Below are 18647 nucleotides of genomic sequence, written 5' to 3' on the forward strand. Positions count from 1 at the left end.
CTGCACTACAGTAGAGCTACTTTTCTCTGAAAAGAACATCCATTCCTGAATTTAAATTTTCAGTGGTGGAGATTACCATGATACTTAAAGCTGTACTTTTTTTCTGCACTTCTCTGGATTTTGCTTCCAACCTCTTGAGCTGAGTGTGTTTGTGTCTGAGAACAGCTGGGAGAGTTGTATTCTCTGCAAATGTTGGTCCTTATGTAGATATTTGCAGATTGTGATCAAAATAACTTTAATGTTCCTACTGATTAACTGAACAGACTGAAATCTTGGAATCCCTTTCAGTAAGGTGTATTTGTATTTTCCAGTTCTTTCCATTACACCCACAGGACTCTGCTTTGAATCTTCAGATGTTGGGTGCAAATGTTGACTTAAATAATTTTTATACTGATGTATGTGTATTTACAGTTTTATGTGAACGTGTTTTGTTATAAGAAATAAATAAGTGTGGAAATGGAAACAGGTTCTCCAATCACTTAGAGTGTCAGCTACATGGACAAAGACAGTAGCATCTTTTTTCAAGTGCCAGTGGGACTTTAAGGTATAATGTAGATGAAATTAAAAACAGTGAACAAAGACACTCCAATTAATTACTCTCTTGCAGCCTTCAGGCACTGATTTTCTCACTTGGGTTCATGCAGTTTTAAAGCAAATGGAATAGGAATTATGTGAGGTCAGCACTGCTATCCAAAATTATCCAGTGACATCCTACCATGACGAACTTGCTGTAAAAGGATTAAAAGTATGTTGCTTGTTCAGTATTTCTTCTCATGCACATAAAAGGAGTGGAAACTTTATTTTGGACTCTACTAGTAAAAAATTGCCATTTCCAAAAATCTAAGATAAATCCAAATTTGTTGTGGCCCATTGGATTATGACAAGATATGGGGTAAGAGCAATACCTCAAAACATCAGTAAATGTAGGATAAAGGATGGGCATGACAGGGTCAGCAGGGAACTGCAGTTACAATGTATTATTACTATATAGTATTCCCTGTCTGGGGATAACATGAGAATGCAGTATTAATCGACATATTTCTAGGTTACAAAGATTTTTACCAGCTTTTTTTTTTTTTTTTTCTTTTCTTAAACAGGTGAAGTCAGATGTGAGGCACCAAATAACAAGCTGGATAAGTTCACAGGAACTCTTACTCTTCGAGGAGAGAAGTATGCCCTGGACAATGAGAAGATGTTGCTGAGGGGCTGTACTATTAGGAACACAGAGTGGTGCTTTGGTCTCGTTATTTATGCTGGTGGGTAGAAAAACTGACGTGAATTGCAGAGCACAAAAGCTTTAGCACAGGAGCACATCACACTAGTAAGGGCAAATGAACCAAATATTTTCCTCTTTGGAAAATATGTTTCTAACTGCTAAAACCAAAAAAAAAAAAAAAAGGCAAAACAATGCATGCAATCCCTTAATTTAAATCTAGGCTAGGAATTTTGCATACTGTAGGGGATTTTAACCTGAAATTTTTAACATTAGGCTATAAGAGAAAACTGGGTTGCAAATGATATATTATAACATCCCATTCGATCTTACTTAAATGTTTTTGTTAGCAGAAGTAGGCTCTTATTTCTGAAAAACATGCAGCAAAGTATATGAGAAAAGTCTTGGTCACTCAATATGAAAGCACTTAAGAATTAAATCTGAATTAAATCTGCCATCAGTGATCCATGCTGGGTCAATAGGAGTGTCTCTCCCCAGACTTGTTCAAAATTTCCCACTCTTAAGTATATCCAGTTAAAAATTCCACAGCATTTCTATATGACTTCAATCCATATTGGAATATCAGGGTCATCAATGATATTATTGTAGACTATTACTATATTGCTTTTTACAAGCATAGACCTTCTATTGTTTCTATAGTGCTGTAGACATATGAGACAATGTATAACATGTCACTAATAACAGAGCAGTATCAGGTATTCTGTGAAAAGTAATTCAACCTGAAAGGGAGGATTGACTGCTGAAAAAAGAGAATGGATCAAAATACAGAATTAATGGCTTTATGTGACCCTTTCCATATAATCTAAGGGAAGAGACTTAACCTTTTTCTGCCTAAATTTCCTACTAGCACTGTATACTGTATGTACCTACCTTCAAGAAAGCTGTGATGGGTATTTATGCTGTATAGCACAGTGAGGCTTCAGAGGGAACTGGTTTTAGAACTGATAAACTTTATTTCTAAAATTCATGAACTCGTTTCATCCCCAGGGCCAGACACCAAACTCATGCAGAACAGTGGAAAAACAACTTTTAAGAGGACAAGCATTGATCGGCTCATGAACGTCCTTGTGTTGATGGTAAGTCTGATTAGTTTAGCTTAATTTCTTCAGCTGTGTTCGTTTCCAGATGCTCCACCTCTTTGTCCACACAAATGAGGGAGTATCAGAAGTGACTCATGATAAAAAGAAAAATTCTGTAGAAATGTATTAGCAGACTGAGTCCTGTAGTGCCTCTGCGAACCCATCTTGCAAAGCAAGGCCATTACATTGACAATGTTAAGTACCTTTCTTATGAGCTTTTCATTTGCTGTGCTCTTGCTTGCTTTACTTTTTTTTTTTTTTTGTGAGAATCACTTTGAAGCCCACAAATGCCTTTTTCCCTAGTAATTTTGTCATTCTCTATTTATATAAACATTAGCAGTTCTCCCTCTTCTTCCTGATTTCTTGGCAGCTTTGATATCTGCATAGGACTTGGTAATTGAGTTTGTTAATTTACATGATGCGAACTTTTGTCTTGTCACATTAGGGTAAAAAGTTAGACATGGTCCTGTTAATACCCAGAAAGTGATGTTTTTAGCAGCTGGCAGATTTGAGAACACTAATCTTATATTGCAGGCACTCTCCACAGATGATAAAGTAGACCTAAGCTGAGGTTTACACTAGCCAGTGGTTGTAACAAATGGCAAACACTTCCAGGCAGAGGTAGTGATTCTTTTGCAGACTCCCCGCAGATTTTACCTCTTGAGTTCAAAGCTGCTCAGGGAAGGGACCGTTCTGGTTGTTACTGCTGTTCTTCAGAGACATGCATTCTGATGGTGCTTTACTCAATGCTGTTTGAAGAAAAGCTATTTAGTTTCAAGGTTATATTTTCCTTCAGATTCAATCATGTTGAGCTTTTTCATGCATACTGCACTGCCTTCAGTTTGTGACACTGGGAAGGTCTGGCTGTTCCTGTGGTCACACATCAGTGCCATCTGTTTCCTTGTCTTCTCTCCTGCCCTTGCTCTCCATCCCACCCGTCAGCCAGGCTGGGGGCCGGATCCATCCCGTGGTACTGCAGCATGCCATGGGGAAGACAGAGCTTGAGGTGTCCAACAGCATCCTGCCTACCACAGCCCAGGGCAAAGCCTGTGCAGGGCTGTTCTGAGCTCTCCCTGCCCTCTGTGACTGTATGTCTCATAGCACAGACATCTCTAATCTCCGTCCTGGCCAATTTGTCCCAGACCCTGTCCTTTTGTTTTTCTCTCAGAATCCCAAAAGCTCTTTAGTTGAGTCCCGGGATGGGAGATGTTGTTCGGCAGAGCAGGTTGTGCCTATGAGACTGAAATTGCACCAGAGGAATGGTGGTTAGACTGCCAGAGCTGTGAAGTAGTGTCCTGCACATGTGCACGTGCATATTTGCTGTAAAGCAATGCCACAGCACAGACAGCCACTCCAGGGTCGTCTTCAGGCCCTCTGGAGTCCTTGCTCAGTGTACAGTGAGGATACTCCCTTTAGTAACACCAATCTCTGCCAAGTGAAATTCTTGCCTGTTATCATCAGCTTGTTTTCTTCCCTTGAACTTAAGGGGACAGCAACACCAAGCAAGATTTGGGCATCTAACATTCAGAATTTTGCAGGTTTCTGAAAAACTTCATGTTTTTAAAGGTGCTCTGCTACATCTGGAAAGCAGCAGGGAACAGAGGTGTAGGGGATCCAAAGAGCAAAGATATGGAGCAGAGAAAAACTGTGCAGCGAACTCAGAATTTAGCTTTCAGTGAAGGTTTGCCAAAAGTTCTTTCACAAGTCAAGGGTCCCACCCAGAGCTTTCAGTCTGTTTGGCCTCTCTTCATCAATGCGAGCAAGATGGATTTACTTCTTGGCTCCATTTAAAAAAAAAAAAAAAAGAGAGAGAGAGAAAGTTGCAGTGGATTGCATCAGCCTCTGCCTGGGTTCTTGGGCACTGTTGGAGCCAAACATGTGTTTTTCTCCTTTATGCATTTTTAAGGCACCTAACATTTTGGTGTCTAAGTACAGCTCTGCCCTAACGCAAGCAACAGGCTCTTGGCACACCGAAGGGGATGTGGCATCGGGTCCTTCCAACAATTTGGGTGGTCAATGGTTGCGAAGCGCAGTAATGAAAGGAGGCACTATATTGCTCTCTTGAGTTTGGAAATACAAGCAGCCACAGCTTGCTATAAATAGCTTATTTTAGCTTAATGAAACTTGTTCAATGTTAACACTGGCAAAGCTATTTTGTGTTTAATTGCCCATAAAACTTCAGGAACAAATCAGTTTTTGGCAGGGCATGCCAAGGGAGACCTGGTTCAGCATTGATCCTGGTCTGTCCCTACAGGGGTTAACTGGGAATAAACCTTTCCAGATGGAAACCATCACTGTTTGTTCATGTTAGGGAGCATTTCTCACTGCAAGGCCCTTTGGCAGCACAGGGCAGAAAACAGCAGGAGAGGAACACAGCTTTTCTTGGGGAAAAAAGTGAATATTCCTCAGCCAGGGCCACTACTGCTAGAGCCAGGAATGTTTTTTCCTCCAATACCTACTTTTTTTGCAGGTTTGAGGGGGGCGCATTTTCAGATAATATAGCTGTCTCCTTCATCACTAAATGCCTTATTGCTTAAAATCCTGGAACAGAACTCAAAGTGCCAGCAAAGAAACCGAGACTGTTTTAATTGTCAATCTGAAAGGAAATGTCTATCTGAAGTCAGCTCCTCCTTCCAAAAGTCTGACTCAGTCCTGCAGAGGATCCATCTCTGCACAGGCAGGTCCCTGAGAGGGAGGCTGCTGATGGTGGGAAGTGTCACCGGTCTGTGATCAGGTTTATTCACATCCTTCTCTTGCAGAGCTGCGGCAATGATTACAACATCCTGCACGCAGTTGTTTCTCTGTAGAGAAATTAATCTCCGGGGCCACTGTTAACGGCTCAGTCTTTCACATTTGTCTGAAAGTAAAGAGCATGTTAGTGGTCTTTGTGTAAGTGTGAGGACTGCACGCCAATCGAGCTGTTAGGGACAAGAGCATTGTCATGCAAAATGGACATAAAGCAAAATAAAGCCATAAAGCATATGCAGTAGTAAGTAGACACAAGCTGCAGTATTAGAGTTCAGCTGTCTTGCCCCACATGTATGGTTGTTGCTAAATCGTCCACTGAATTTCCTAGATAGATTTATGTTGACAAACTGACAAATTTTAACCTCTGAGGCAATGAGGAATCATTTAGGGTACAGTGATAGGATAAAAGAGCCAGGTGCCTTTTCTAATTAATTTCTTTTATAACAGACAAGGTCTGCAGAGAGAAGTCAAATCTTTTTCTTGACCAACTGAAATACCTCTAAAAATGGATGGGCTCATCTGTTTTCTCCATCTATTGGTTTAATAAAGGACATAACCTGTTCCTGGGTCATGCCTCTCACATATCCTTAGATCATCCTGATTACAACAGCTCAAAAAGAAGTCTGTTTTTAGTGCTGGCCACAGAGGTTTATAAACACCACACCACATTCCTTACTAGCAAGCAATATTGTCTGCATTTCACCAGTGGGGTAATTTATTGGGCTTCCCACAATTGCTCAGAAAAACTACTATGGTTGTGGGAAATAAACGTGCCTCCTGAAACTCAGCCCAATACGTCTATTTACGGAAGTCCCCATTTACCATCTTCTAGGTGTTAAAACTCAAGTTGGTTGGACATGAACTTTTAACCAAGTGATTCAAATCATACCATAAAGTATCACTCTCCCCCTCATAGGTTACTTCAGCAATGCAAACATCTGCTATACCAGCAATGTTTCTACATTTGTACCACACTTATTTTTTCAAAAATAGTTGGTTACTGTTGTATCGTGGTTATTGCTGAGTGGCCTTATACATAATGGCCCAGTGCACTGATATTTCCTCTAATGACTAATTATTATAATTTCTAATAATGAACTAATGACCATAGTTGAGATTTTTAATTGTGCTGTTGCGCAGCCTGTTGATTCCATATCTTCACATTTCTATTAGGATGGTAGATTTTTAAGGCAAATATTTGGAGAAGTTGATATCAACAGAATTTTTTTTTATTATCATTTGTCCAGGAATGATGTCATGCTAGCTTCTGTTTATCTTTCCCACAGTCACCATTTCAACCTTTGAAATATTGCAATTATGTTAACAGATTTTCAGTATGGTGGAGCTTCACAGTTTTAAAGCATTGTTAAAAATTAACTTGATTTGTTAAGAAAATTTCTCAGTCCCTTAAAGCTTTCAGCTTTAAATTACCTGGACCCACTGTTTTGAAAATGCTTATTATTAGCAGACAGAGACACATATTGTTCCTTGTCACAGTAGGTGTACTGTCTTTTCCACCTGCTACATCATATGGGATAGATACATCCTTCTGCTTCATTCCTCCACCATTCATGGAGGAACGTCTGTCGAATGTCTGCGTTTTCCACAACTCTATTAGTGAGTTTACTGTTTTCTTGGTATTTGCATCACCATTAGATAGTCACAAGGTCTGTAATTCATTGCGGTTCATATTAATTTCTACTAGCTTTCCTTCTTCCCCTTCTCTTTTTATCCTTTCCCAAGTACTTGTATTGCTGTTATTATCTTGTTTAACAACAATAACAACAACAAAAAACTTTTATGACCTATGTAATGCTTTTGTGTCTATGAAATTGTGTTCCTGAGCAAGTCCCCATTTTCATTAAGGTGTTCTGCTTTGGAATTTTCTTCCCAGTTGCTGTTCCCCTGGTTGCTTTAGGCTTCGTGAAATAGGCCTCCCTAAAGTCCAAGGATACACCTCACTGGCTTCTGTTGCTTTCTGTTTGCTCAAATGAAATGTAATCAGATTGTGATGGTAGGTACCAAGGCAACCATTAGTTCTAAGTCAGTGATTAACTCTCCTTTAACCATCAGAAGGGTATCCAGTGCTGAATTCCAACCTGCACAGTGCTGGATTTCCTGCATTACAAATTATCTTTACTAATTTTTCGGAAATGGTGAGGAAACTATGGCACATCAGGCTAACAGTCAGAAGAAGTCCTCCACAGAGTTTCTATTCCCAAACATGCAGCCAGATATTTGAAGAGCAGCAGCTCAACTCACCTCTAATGAGATCTGATGTTCTGCAGCCAGCTGCCCATGAGCACCCGATTTTAGATCTCTACTTAAAATTAGTCTACTCTCTACTTAAAGCCCCAAATCACTAAAGACTGCACAGTGTAGTGGCATCTTTGAGACAAAGTGTCATATTTTTGCCTGTTTTCCTCCTTCACTCCTAGGAGCCTTCCTCAGTGATTCAAGCTGTTCAACCCCTTTTGGTTAGGGTCATCCAATTAACCTGTAAATAACAATTTCAGTTTCTAATATGCAGTTTCTTTTTTTTTCTTTTTTTTTTTCTTTTTTTTTTTTCCAGATCTTTGGATTTTTAGCACTGATGTGTCTTATCCTAGCCATTGGCAATGGCATCTGGGAGTCTGATAAGGGCTACAACTTCCAAGTCTATCTGCCGTGGGCAGAGGGTGTCAACTCTGCCTCCTACTCCGGCTTCCTCATGTTCTGGTCATATGTGATCATTCTAAACACAGTGGTGCCAATTTCACTCTACGTCAGGTACGTGCCAGAACCTCCTTTCATGTTTCACCTAGGAGAGTTTTAGCTTTTGCTTTATCTGGGAGCAGAATTTTTCCTGGATGTGAATGCAACCCCATTGTGGATGATCCCACACAGCCAAGGCCAGCTCTATGCTGTTGACATCTAGTGAAGACACCTCATAGCCACCGTTTTTTTTTTTCATGGGTCTTAACAAGACCCGTGTCATTTTAAAAGGACAGGGGGGTAAAAACATGTCTTTTTCAGTGAGACCCTTTCTTCTCCACCCCATGACCATACATTATTTGACAAGGCCTAAAAACATTTGAAGTGTAACTCTAAAACACAGTGGTGCTTTGCTTTTCTGCTTTCTGCTGGCTTCAGAGGTCTTTGTCAGGGCTGGAGCTGAGACAGCAGTGAGCCCTGGAGCAGGAGAGGATGACTTTACATTTGAAGGAGAGGTGTAAGGGCAGGATGCTTTGGGAGTGAGACTGGAAGCCTGCTATCGGTAAGCTTCTTGCTCTCTCACATTTGCACTGCCCACCAAACAAAGCGAATAGCCCATTCTTCGAGGTGGCTTCAAGGCTCAGGTGAGGTGTGGATTGCCAGGTAAGTAGGTGTAATCAGGCTGAGGATCTCTCGTACTTGTTGCTTCATGAACACAGTCAGCTCCATCACTTCCCAGAGAACACAGTGCTGTGTTGGTTGTTGCAGATAGTCAAGCAGGGTTAAAGGGTAGGAATCATGGATGAATTGCCTCCAAAACCTTGAGGTTGCAGTGTAGACTGACTAGGTTGGTGTAATTTATCACTGAACCCAGATCTTCAGGGAGAATTGCTACTGCCTGCAGAGCAAACCCTTGCTGTTTCATTCACAGAGAATGTTTGTGAAAAGTTTGCGATGTCAAACCGCAAAGGACAGCCCTTAGCTGCTGCTGCTGCCCTTTTCCTGGAGCTGCTGAGAGGGTGAGGAGTTACACTCAGAGCTGCAGGGTCGGAAGTTACATTCTAAGACTCTTTTGTGTTGGTAAATACGAGGAACTCATCCCGTTCCTCCCCAGTGTGTTAAACCAGCAGCAAAGTGGAAATTCATGCTGTCTGTGAGCTGATACTGCTCCATGATTGTATTGAGTTACACAGTGACTCACCTGTTCTGATGGTCTGGGTTGCTTGCACTCACCCCCAGGCACCACAGAGCAGATCAGCCCCGAATCTCATTGAAAACATTCCCTAAACTGCACAAAATGAAACACCCTGCTGCTGCCGCCTCACTTTTCAGTCCAGTAATATTTGTCTGACCTGCGTGAATGACTGTCACTTGTTCACAGCAGGGTTAATGTCGCACTCGGGTAGTCTGGGTGAAAGTGATGTATTGGTGGTGTTCTTAATTCATTGCCCAGCCTAAGAACTTCTGTCACAAAAAGATAGCCTCAACTGAAGCAAGTGCAGGCTGAAAGAAAGCATCAGATTTGTGAAATTTCCTGTGTACTGTTGAAAATTCTCAAATATATTTATGAGAAGTTGTTCCATAAATAAAGGAGATGAATTTACTAAATTACTAACATATATATATTATATATACTAATATTATTATAGTATTAAATACTAATATTACTATATTACTAATATGAATTTACTATCAGATCATTTCAGTGACGCTTGCTTCAGCTTTGCTTACAACAAGCCACTTAAGGACAACCTGATGAGTATGCCCTGTCATTGCCTTCAAAGTTGTCTTCTAGCTGCAGTTGCTAATGGTAGCAGAAGATAAAGATCTTGTCCTTTAAACTAATAAATATTCCATTGCCTTCTCTTTTGGGTTTACCAGCGTAGAGATTATACGCTTGGGTAACAGTTTCTACATTGACTGGGACCGCAAAATGTATTACCCACTGAACGACACGCCAGCCCAGGCCCGTACCACTACACTCAATGAAGAGCTGGGGCAGATCAAGTACATCTTCTCGGACAAAACAGGAACCCTCACTCAGAACATCATGTGTTTCAACAAGTGCTCCATCAACGGCAAATCCTACGGTATTTTATCCATTTGTCTTATTCTCTGGGTTTTACACCTCTCAGTCAAGAGAAAACAAGTACGATATACAGAAGAGAGTGTTTTATAAGAAGCCGCGGCATCAGATACAGGGCTATCTGTCAAATATACCTGGACAGCTCAGATATTATGTTATTTAAATATCTTAATATTGTTTTCCTGTCCTTTGCTTCCCCTTTTTGCTACCCCTTTATCTCCCTTTTCCTGCCCCAGTATCCACACAACTAAAGAACCTGCACCTTATTACTTTTTCCCTCATTGATCCCAGTTTTACTACATCTGTACCCAAATATGTTATTTTTTCTGATATCACTACCTAGGTGATTTCAGTCTTTCATATTATTATTGATAGGGTTACCCAGCTATTACTAACCCTGCAAAACTCTACTCCCCCAAACATCCCCAGTCCTCCCTTCCAGCTATATGCAGGGTTCAGGTGTTTCTCACAATTCCCTCTTATCTGCTTGTGAAATCAGCCACTCCTCACAGTGCTGTCTGTAACTTTTGTCAGCTACTTACACTGCTACCTCTTGCATTCAGTCATTTCTCCCATCATGAGCAGTGGCTTTCCACACCTTTCCAGGCTGCTTAACCTTCAGTCAGTGTCTAGTCAGTGGTGCGGTCATTCATCTGCAGTCCTAGCTTACTTGACCTACTAGAAGAAAGAAAAGTTTGTAGGGAGTTGGAAAAAGTGTTAAGCAGAAGTTGGTAGCTTTGTTAGATCCTAATAGCCATTGATGTAACAGGCTCCTTCATTGTACAGCCCCTGGCAATTTTCTTCACCCTCCTCAAGAGGTGCTAACCATTCACAAACTGACTAATTGATTAACATCATTACATTCCCCCAGAGAAATTAGTCACATCCTATTTGGAGATGGATGTTGTTTTGCCTGTATCAGACCTGCTGATGGACTGATGTGCCAGAAAGCTTGTCTTTTTTTCTCAGTGCAGCCTTTTGGTCCAATTAAAGGAGTTACTTCTTCCTATAAATCTTGCTTTGTCTGTATTTGGGCAACACAGCGTGTGTAACATTACTTTTATGCTGACCAGAGCTGGTGCTGCTAAACCGTTTGAAAAATTTCAGTCTGTTTATTCATATATCCTCTAGTTTATTTTTCTAAAGTGGATGTCACCAATGTTAACATAGACATTGGATGTGTGTTCAAGAATGGAACGGGAAATAAGTGGAAAGAATGCAGACAGTCTACTACCTATTTTTTTTCTAAATGCTTAGCTGATACTCCAGAACACTTTGGATTTTACACTCGCAGCATTTTTGAAAGTCATGCCAGAAGAAAGAATGAATTGGTTCTGCTGCCAGGAAGGAGGCTATGGAGGCTTAGGCACCGACTTGAGGAGGTGTCTAATAGCCATTTGGTTACAGTTCCCAGCGGGATCGACTGATGTGCAGTTCTCAGGAAAGATTGCTTCTGAGTTTCTTTCTACAACTTCAGGGCTTTTATGAGGGAGTACTAGTAATTAGACCTGACTGTACTCGTCACAGTTGAGGTTGCTGGTACAGGTATGGATTGGTCATTCATGTAACTTGCAGTATTTCAATCTTATTTCAATGAAGTATTGATTCTGGCTGGCCTGGGCACAGTCAAGGGCTTCCTAGTGAAATTTTTGTCCAGGCTTCAGTAGTGAAACTCCATTCACTGGGGACGAGACGTCATTCATTTCTGTGACTAGATTATCAGTTCAGGGAAAATGAATGCAGCAGCCTTGCTACCTAAGCATGGGAAGAAGGTGCTTCGACAGCTTCTCTTTGGTTGTCCAGGAACTGCTACAAACTCAATATAATCCTGGAGCTGGATTTTGTCTCCCATTCTGAAAGAAAGGCGCAAGAGAAGTCATACCCTGAAAACACTCTCCTAGCACTATGTCCCTTCTGGGCAGAAGCCAATTCTTTACCCAAATGCCAGTCATCTTTATGGCAACTGCCTTTTGTTTTCAGCATCTGTCAGTCCTTGGATTTTATCATAGATTGGCATAGGATCTGATTGATATGAATCATCAGTTCCCAGTCCCCATGTCAAGATGTTTGTATTACTCACACTTTTTAATTTAATACTAGCTTCAAAACACTTTATTTCTTCATCCATTCATTCATTCATTCGTGTTTTTTTTTTTGGTAGAGAAGCTCAGAGAACTCTTATCTGAAGCTTATGGCTATAACTTCAGTCTTTCTTGCTTGCAGGTGATGTGTATGACATGTCTGGGCAAAGGATAGAAATAACTGAGGTAAGTGCTCAAGTGCTAGCAGAATCTCTGCTTTCTGTGAACCTGCCTGCATAGGTGCCAGTAGACAAATCCCACCCAGACATACTCACGTTCATGTTCCTCTTGATCCTGACAGCAGGGAGGTGTTCTCTTGTGGGCATCAGAGGCTTGTCAGAGTTGCATTCCCTTCCAGTAAGGCTGCTTTGAATTTGCAGGTTGGGCAGCCTGAGTATCTACTGCTCCTTCAGCTTCAAATGACATCCTACTGCATGCACAATTCCTCTGAACACTTGGCCATTGATATTGGTTGGAAACTTGGACACTGATGAATTTTATTATCCTTGGCAGTGAATTAAAGTTCTGGCTGGGAATCAGTGAGTTCAGTTCATATGCATAACAAGGTCACTGTCAAATTCCTCTATGTCTGGACACTGGAAAGTGTGAAAATGAGTGACTTCTCCATTTCTATCCAGCCTCTGCTTGTTGGCACAAACCCACATCTTGGATTTCACTGCTTAAAATGTCTGAAAACTGCAAGCAGTGATCCAAATAACAAATGGCAAAATGATGACGAAAATCCCACTCCTCATTACAGTGATTCTCTTCGAGGCACTTTAAAGCTACGCACTGAAACTGGCTGCTTGTACTGAGCACTGTCCCACCAGGCTGCCCTTGCGCAAGCAGCAAAATGCAAAGGGCTGGCTTGCCGGGGGAGAGATGCTGGTCTCCTGCCAATTCACCGCCCAGCAGCTCCTCCTGCCCCTGATACAAGATAGAGCAGAGTCCTGCAGGTTAAAAGGATGCTGCCCACATATTCAAGGAGTTGGAGTGTCCAGGCCTTGTTGCGCAAATCAGTGTAGGTGGGGGGGCTGTGCTCTTGTGGCAAGTGCTGAATGTCAGCTGGAGCAGGTCAGAAGGATGGATGACTCCCATCCTGGAAACTCTGAGCTCACTGGGATGGGGCGGGAGTCAGGATCATCCCGGGCAGGCTCTGCAGTGCATTCTTCCGTGACACTTCATGCTTTGAGCTTCTGGCTGTTTCTCCGCTATGTTCCCCTCTGCTTGGGACTCCTTGTTTTCGGACAATAAGGGCGGTGCCTGTGGAGCTGAACCTTTACATCACTTGTCTGTCATCTTTTTCCATATCAGGGCTTTTTCTTGCTTTGGGAGAATAGGGTGGGGAACACAGCCTTTTGAATTCGGCCTCCACACACCCCTGTCCTGGACAACCATTGAAATCAGGAGGATGATGCCCCCAAGCAGCCGTGTTTTGAAGGCAGGCATTTCTTTCGTAGGGATCCTGTAGGAACATTTGCTTTGGTACAGCGAGGCATCTTTTTGGATAATCAGACTATCAGCCTGAGTGCTGCTCTGAAAGGCGCCTCAAGTGCCTGCCCTCTGCTTTGACTCAGTAGCTTTTGAGACTTCCCACTTACTCAGATTGATCAGTCTCTGTCATGAACAGCCCTGCGGGAGAGGGACCTCTGCAAACGTAAGGAAGAGAGGGGGGCTGTCGTGGGCAGGCATCAGTGAGAGCTCTACAAATAACACAAAGCCATGTTTTTGCAGAACACAGAGAAGGTTGATTTCTCATACAACCCGTTAGCTGACCCAAAGTTCGCCTTCTATGACCACAGCCTGGTCGAAGCTGTGAAGCTGAGTGATGTCCCAACCCACAGGTTCTTCCGACTGCTCTCACTTTGTCACACAGTGATGCCAGAAGAGAAGAAAGAAGGTGAGGACTGTTAAAGGTACCAGACTGAGTGCTTCTGTTCACCTTGCACCACCACAGTGTGTCTGCTCTTCGCAGAAGCTGTTACTGGTCCTTTCGGTTCCCTGGTGATTTTCTGTAGTATGGCAACACGTAAATTAGCGTTTTTGGAGTTGCCACATGGGAGCAGAAAGGATCAGAGCCTCTACTCCCCGTGTGTTTCAGTGGTGGAGATGACATTACTGCCACCACTGCAGCTCATGTGCAGAAACTGCAAGTGCCACAGATTTCCTGTGGTGGCAGACGGCTTGTCCAGCTCCTTCTCTATTCCACACATAGATAACTGCTACCAAAAATATTTGATTTTATATTTGTTAATCTCAGAAACAAAGTAGAAGCCACATAACTTCTTTTTCTTGCACGTCAGGTAACTTGGTGTATCAGGCCCAATCTCCTGATGAGGGAGCTCTTGTCACTGCTGCCAGAAACTTCGGATTTGTGTTCCGGGCTCGCACACCAGAGACCATCACTGTTGTGGAAATGGGAGAAACGAAAATCTACAAACTGCTGGCTATTCTCGATTTCAACAATGTCCGCAAGCGAATGTCAGTTATCGGTATGTTCCTTTTCCTCCCTTCTTCATGGCTTTTCAGGCTTTTAAGCGCCTTTACTGGCAGCAGGACCAGTACCCTAAGAACAAATTGTTCTTGACTTTTTGAATACAGATGTCCTGCCTGAAGATCTGCTTGTAGGAACCACAGAGTCTAACAGAGCATCTTCTCAGACCAATGCAATCTGGGTGTAGTTGCCTGTGGTGCTACCACTAAGGCTGACGGGAGTTGCACTACCTTCTGTTCTAAGCAAAGCTCATCTTGATTCCTGGGAGTCTGCCGTTACTTGTTAGAGTTTGGATATGTCTGAAAACCTTTGTTTTGATGCAATCCTGAGTTCTTCATTCTGGTATCTGTAGAATTTCTCTCTTCTTCCTTATAGTGCGGAGTCCAGAAGGGGACTTGACTTTATACTGCAAGGGGGCTGACACCATTCTTTATGAACTGCTTCATCCATCCTGTGATTCTCTCAAGGAGGAGACCACTGAACATCTGAATGTAAGTGTTTTCTTCTCCACTGCAAATCTGCCTTTTCTCCAGGCATGGAAACATAATTGAGACAAAAAACAGATTTCAGAAGCTGCACCCAAACATCAAATATACGTTTATGTATATGTATATGTATATTTCATGGGGGATTAAGAGGGAAATTAATTTCAAAAGCTTTAGGTATCAAATCAGCTATCACCAGTACCATTTGAACTGCACTAGGTTACCCAGAACATCTGGATGTGAATGTCAAATACAATGCAGGACATTCAGAAGAGCTGCATTACTATGGAGTAGGAAGTGGAAGCCAGGCAGGACAGGGAAAACACCTGAAACAGCACTATATATGTGTTTTGGCAGCTAAATTCCATCCAATTCTGCTGTTATTGTACAAAGCAAGTGCCCAGCATATTCAGGCATGCCTTGATTGGAATAATTCAAGTTATCAGTAAAAGGGCCCCAGAGCTTTTTACCTCCTTGATACAATCCAAATCTGCAGTGACTGTGGTCTGAGAGGCCTCAGTCAGAAGAGACTGAGCAAGGCTGGGGCATAGTTGTGGAATCCCCATCCCTGGAAGTGTTCAAGGCCAGGTTGGATGGGACTTTGAACAACCTGACCTGGTAGGAGGTGTCCCTGCCCATGGCAGAGGGTTGGAACTGGATGGTCTTTAAGGCCCTTTCCAACGCAAACCATTCTGTGATTCTATGAGAGTCTCACTTCCCTTCCCTTCCTCTAGATCATATATGGGCTTATTGCCTGGGCAGCATGGAAAATGCACTCAAACCTCGTGGCTGTCTATATTGTTGGTGTAGAGTAAAATGTGGTGAGAGGTGGATGTCCTGGCCAACATTTACTCCCTCTTTTGTTGCCAGCTCCTGCTGGTACGGAGCAGAGCATGAGATAACAGAAAGATTTGCCAGGGAGGTTGAGCAATAGTACAAACATCCCTGCTCACTGCCTGGGGGAGCTGGAGAACATTTTGAGTGAAGAAGAGGTCAGAGCATAGGGAGATGAGCTGTGGATGTGGCCTGTCCCTGATGCACCTTTACTTCAGATCTGTTCTTTTGGAATCCCAAAGGAGAAAGAAAGTGGATGTCCTATTATGGGGGGAAGCCTCAGTTTGCAGAGAGCGGTCTCAGTTATTCCACCAAACACAGAATTGTACTGTCAAACACTGAGAAATGTACTGTCAGTTGCACATCTACAGAAAGCACACTTACAAGGACTTGGAGAGATGTCATGAGTGATTGTGCTCATCCTGAGCATTTAGGTCAGCCCCTCAGCAAGTTGAGTGCAGCTCTGAAACTCAAGGCAGAGTTCGGTGTGTTTTATTTAGGTCTTACTATTCTGAACCTCATGTTGAGAAATGTGAACCTGGCAAACAACTGACTGATTGATGTAAAGTTTTAGACCCAGAATGTAAGAGAGGCCTTTTGAATTTGTTCTTTGTAAGGAAGTAAAAGTGACCTGGAACTAGTATTTTAAAAGTGCCCTGAGGTTTGTGGTCTAAGGTGTGTTTTTTTTCACCTTTCCTCTGCAGACATTAGGTAACAAGTTTTCACAAATAGCTGTCTGCTTTCAGAGAGTCTTTTGAAAACCAGAGCAAGGAGTCTGTTCTCCTTTGACTTATACTGCCTCACCACTGTCTCGCAGGAATTTGCTGGGGAAGGTTTGAGGACACTGGTCGTGGCCTATAAAAACTTGGACGAAGAATACTTTCAGGACTGGATCGGGCGTCACCATGAAGCGAGCACTGCCTTGGAAGGACGGGAAGATAAATTGTCTGAGATATATGAAGAGATCGAAAAAGATCTAATGGTTGGTATTTCACAGAATCTGGGCCAAGCTCTGAGGGAGGCAGCCAGGATAGTGCTTTGTGAACAAACAGCTCAGTGTGACTTCAGTAAACACTGTGCTGCAAACAGCTTGGTGGGTTGTGTGACGGGAGCGGTTTGAAATATGGCAGTGCTGGGCTTTCGCTGGCACCCCCGTGAGGAGCCAGTAACTGGGGTGTCAGCCACCAGCGCCTGGGAATGGTGTTATTTTAACTCACGTGGGTGTCAGAGTAGCTTTCTCATGATGAAGTGACACAGCAGAGCTTAAGGGAGATGACAGGGACACAAATATTTCATAGCCATCCTTTGTGTGTGCAAATGGCTGATCTATTTATTTTCCTCCCTTTGAAATGGCAGGCAGTGAATAATCCCCAGGTCCCCCTCCATTTCAGAGAGCATCGTTTTTGTTCTTGCAGCCCTGGGCAGGATGGGGGGATGATGTCCATGAAGATGTTTGTGTCACTCTGAAATAGAGCTAAACTTGTGATCTGCAAGTCATTCTTTTCTCCATGAGTGTTACAGCCCTGGGGTTTGCCTGTGTTTTACAGCCATGAATAATGAATGAAAAGGATGTGTGGGATCTGAGAGGAAGCAATTCAGCTTTTGCACTCACAGCAATGCTTTCCTGAGATCTTGGAAAGCTGGGGAGCTGCACTGTTGCTCCTTCCATTAGCTGTATGCTCAGGATGCCAGCAGGGCCTGGGAAGAACTATGTGTGAGCCTAGAAGCAGCTGACCTCTGGAAGTTGCATAGTCCATGGAGCTGCCCTCCCGGTCTCAACAGTGGGAAATGCTAGTCCTGCAGTCCAGAGATTACATCGTGCAAACGCTGTGTGGGTCATGTCCAAAGCAGGAAAGACATGGAGGTCACGGAGACAGCTGCTTTACACGTAAGGGTTATGAAGCTCATGGCCTGAGTGGAGACAAGGTCACTGGCTTACAGGAGGAAGAAGCATGGTTTGGAAGGAAACACAGTTTACACCAGACCCTTCTCTGCACCCTGTATGGGAATGATTTTACTTCCAGAAGGTGCTGCAGGGAAGGACAGAGAGTGGGTGTAGGAGTCCCCGGCTTGTGACAGAGAATGGATGCAAGGGCCAGAGTCAGCACAGGAGTCTTGTGTAGGCATAGAAGGCTGCCAAGGATCACAGTCTGGTTGATGTCAAGAGTAGAAGTCCCTGTGTGTAGTAGACCCCTGCCAAGGGTCCTTAGAGTGAGTAAGGATATAAGGACAGCAAGGGGGAATAGGGAGGGAACATGGTTATATTCAGGGAATAGTAGTAAAAATACTATTTAGCGTTGATCAACCTAAAAATTAAGGACAATAGTTGTGGGAATGCAAGCTCTTAGTCTGTGTTCCTGGGTACATCTGACATCAGTGTTCATCTCTGGGCTTCTAAGTCAGACTCGGGCTGCCAAGGATGAGCAGGTACTCCAGGAGGTGGCCTAGTATACTTACAAGCATTTAAGCTCTCACTAGGAGGACCAAGGACTACTGCTGCAAAACATGGATCGTACAGTTTTCAAAAGCCTATGGAAAATTTACTTAGAGTTGTTTTGTGCATTAATAACACTCATAGCTGAGGATGATGAACATTCCAGGAAACCAAAATGGATCTTGTTCTTAAAGCCAGCCCTTGAATTTAGTCTCCCAACAGCAGGAGGTACGTAGTAGCAGATGCTGCCTAAACCTGACCTAGCAGTGAAACCTTCATGTGTCTTTGACAACAGGTTAAAGCCACCAAGTATCTCCAAAATGCAGAGAAAGCAGTAACTTTGAAATTACAAAGGTTTGTGTCCTGAGCAGCCTGTGGTTTAGTGTTGTGTGGTGATGTGGAGTAGGGGTGGGTATGGGTGTATTGTGGGCTCGAGAAAATGCAGCCAGTTGCAGTATATGGCTGGGAGCAAGCTCCA

At 43.0% G+C, this 18647-nt stretch overlaps 1 protein-coding gene across 4 annotated transcripts in view; it reads left to right on the plus strand.

Moving 5' to 3' along the window:
- LOC308185398 (phospholipid-transporting ATPase ID-like) overlaps nt 1-18647 on the plus strand; it is an 87388-nt gene that overhangs the window by 52690 nt on the left and 16051 nt on the right. For all 4 annotated transcript variants that reach the window (XM_080573410.1, XM_080573409.1, XM_080573408.1 and 1 more), the window contains 9 exons: nt 1098-1256; nt 2222-2310; nt 7634-7830; nt 9637-9845; nt 12065-12108; nt 13657-13822; nt 14226-14414; nt 14792-14907; nt 16553-16717. In XM_080573410.1, coding sequence (XP_080429536.1) covers nt 1098-1256; nt 2222-2310; nt 7634-7830; nt 9637-9845; nt 12065-12108; nt 13657-13822; nt 14226-14414; nt 14792-14907; nt 16553-16717 — 1334 coding nt within the window. The remainder of the gene's footprint in view (nt 1-1097; nt 1257-2221; nt 2311-7633; nt 7831-9636; nt 9846-12064; nt 12109-13656; nt 13823-14225; nt 14415-14791; nt 14908-16552; nt 16718-18647) is intronic.

Source organism: Anser brachyrhynchus (genome assembly GCF_964034855.1).
Source record: "Anser brachyrhynchus genome assembly, chromosome: Z".
NCBI lineage: Eukaryota > Metazoa > Chordata > Aves > Anseriformes > Anatidae > Anser > Anser brachyrhynchus.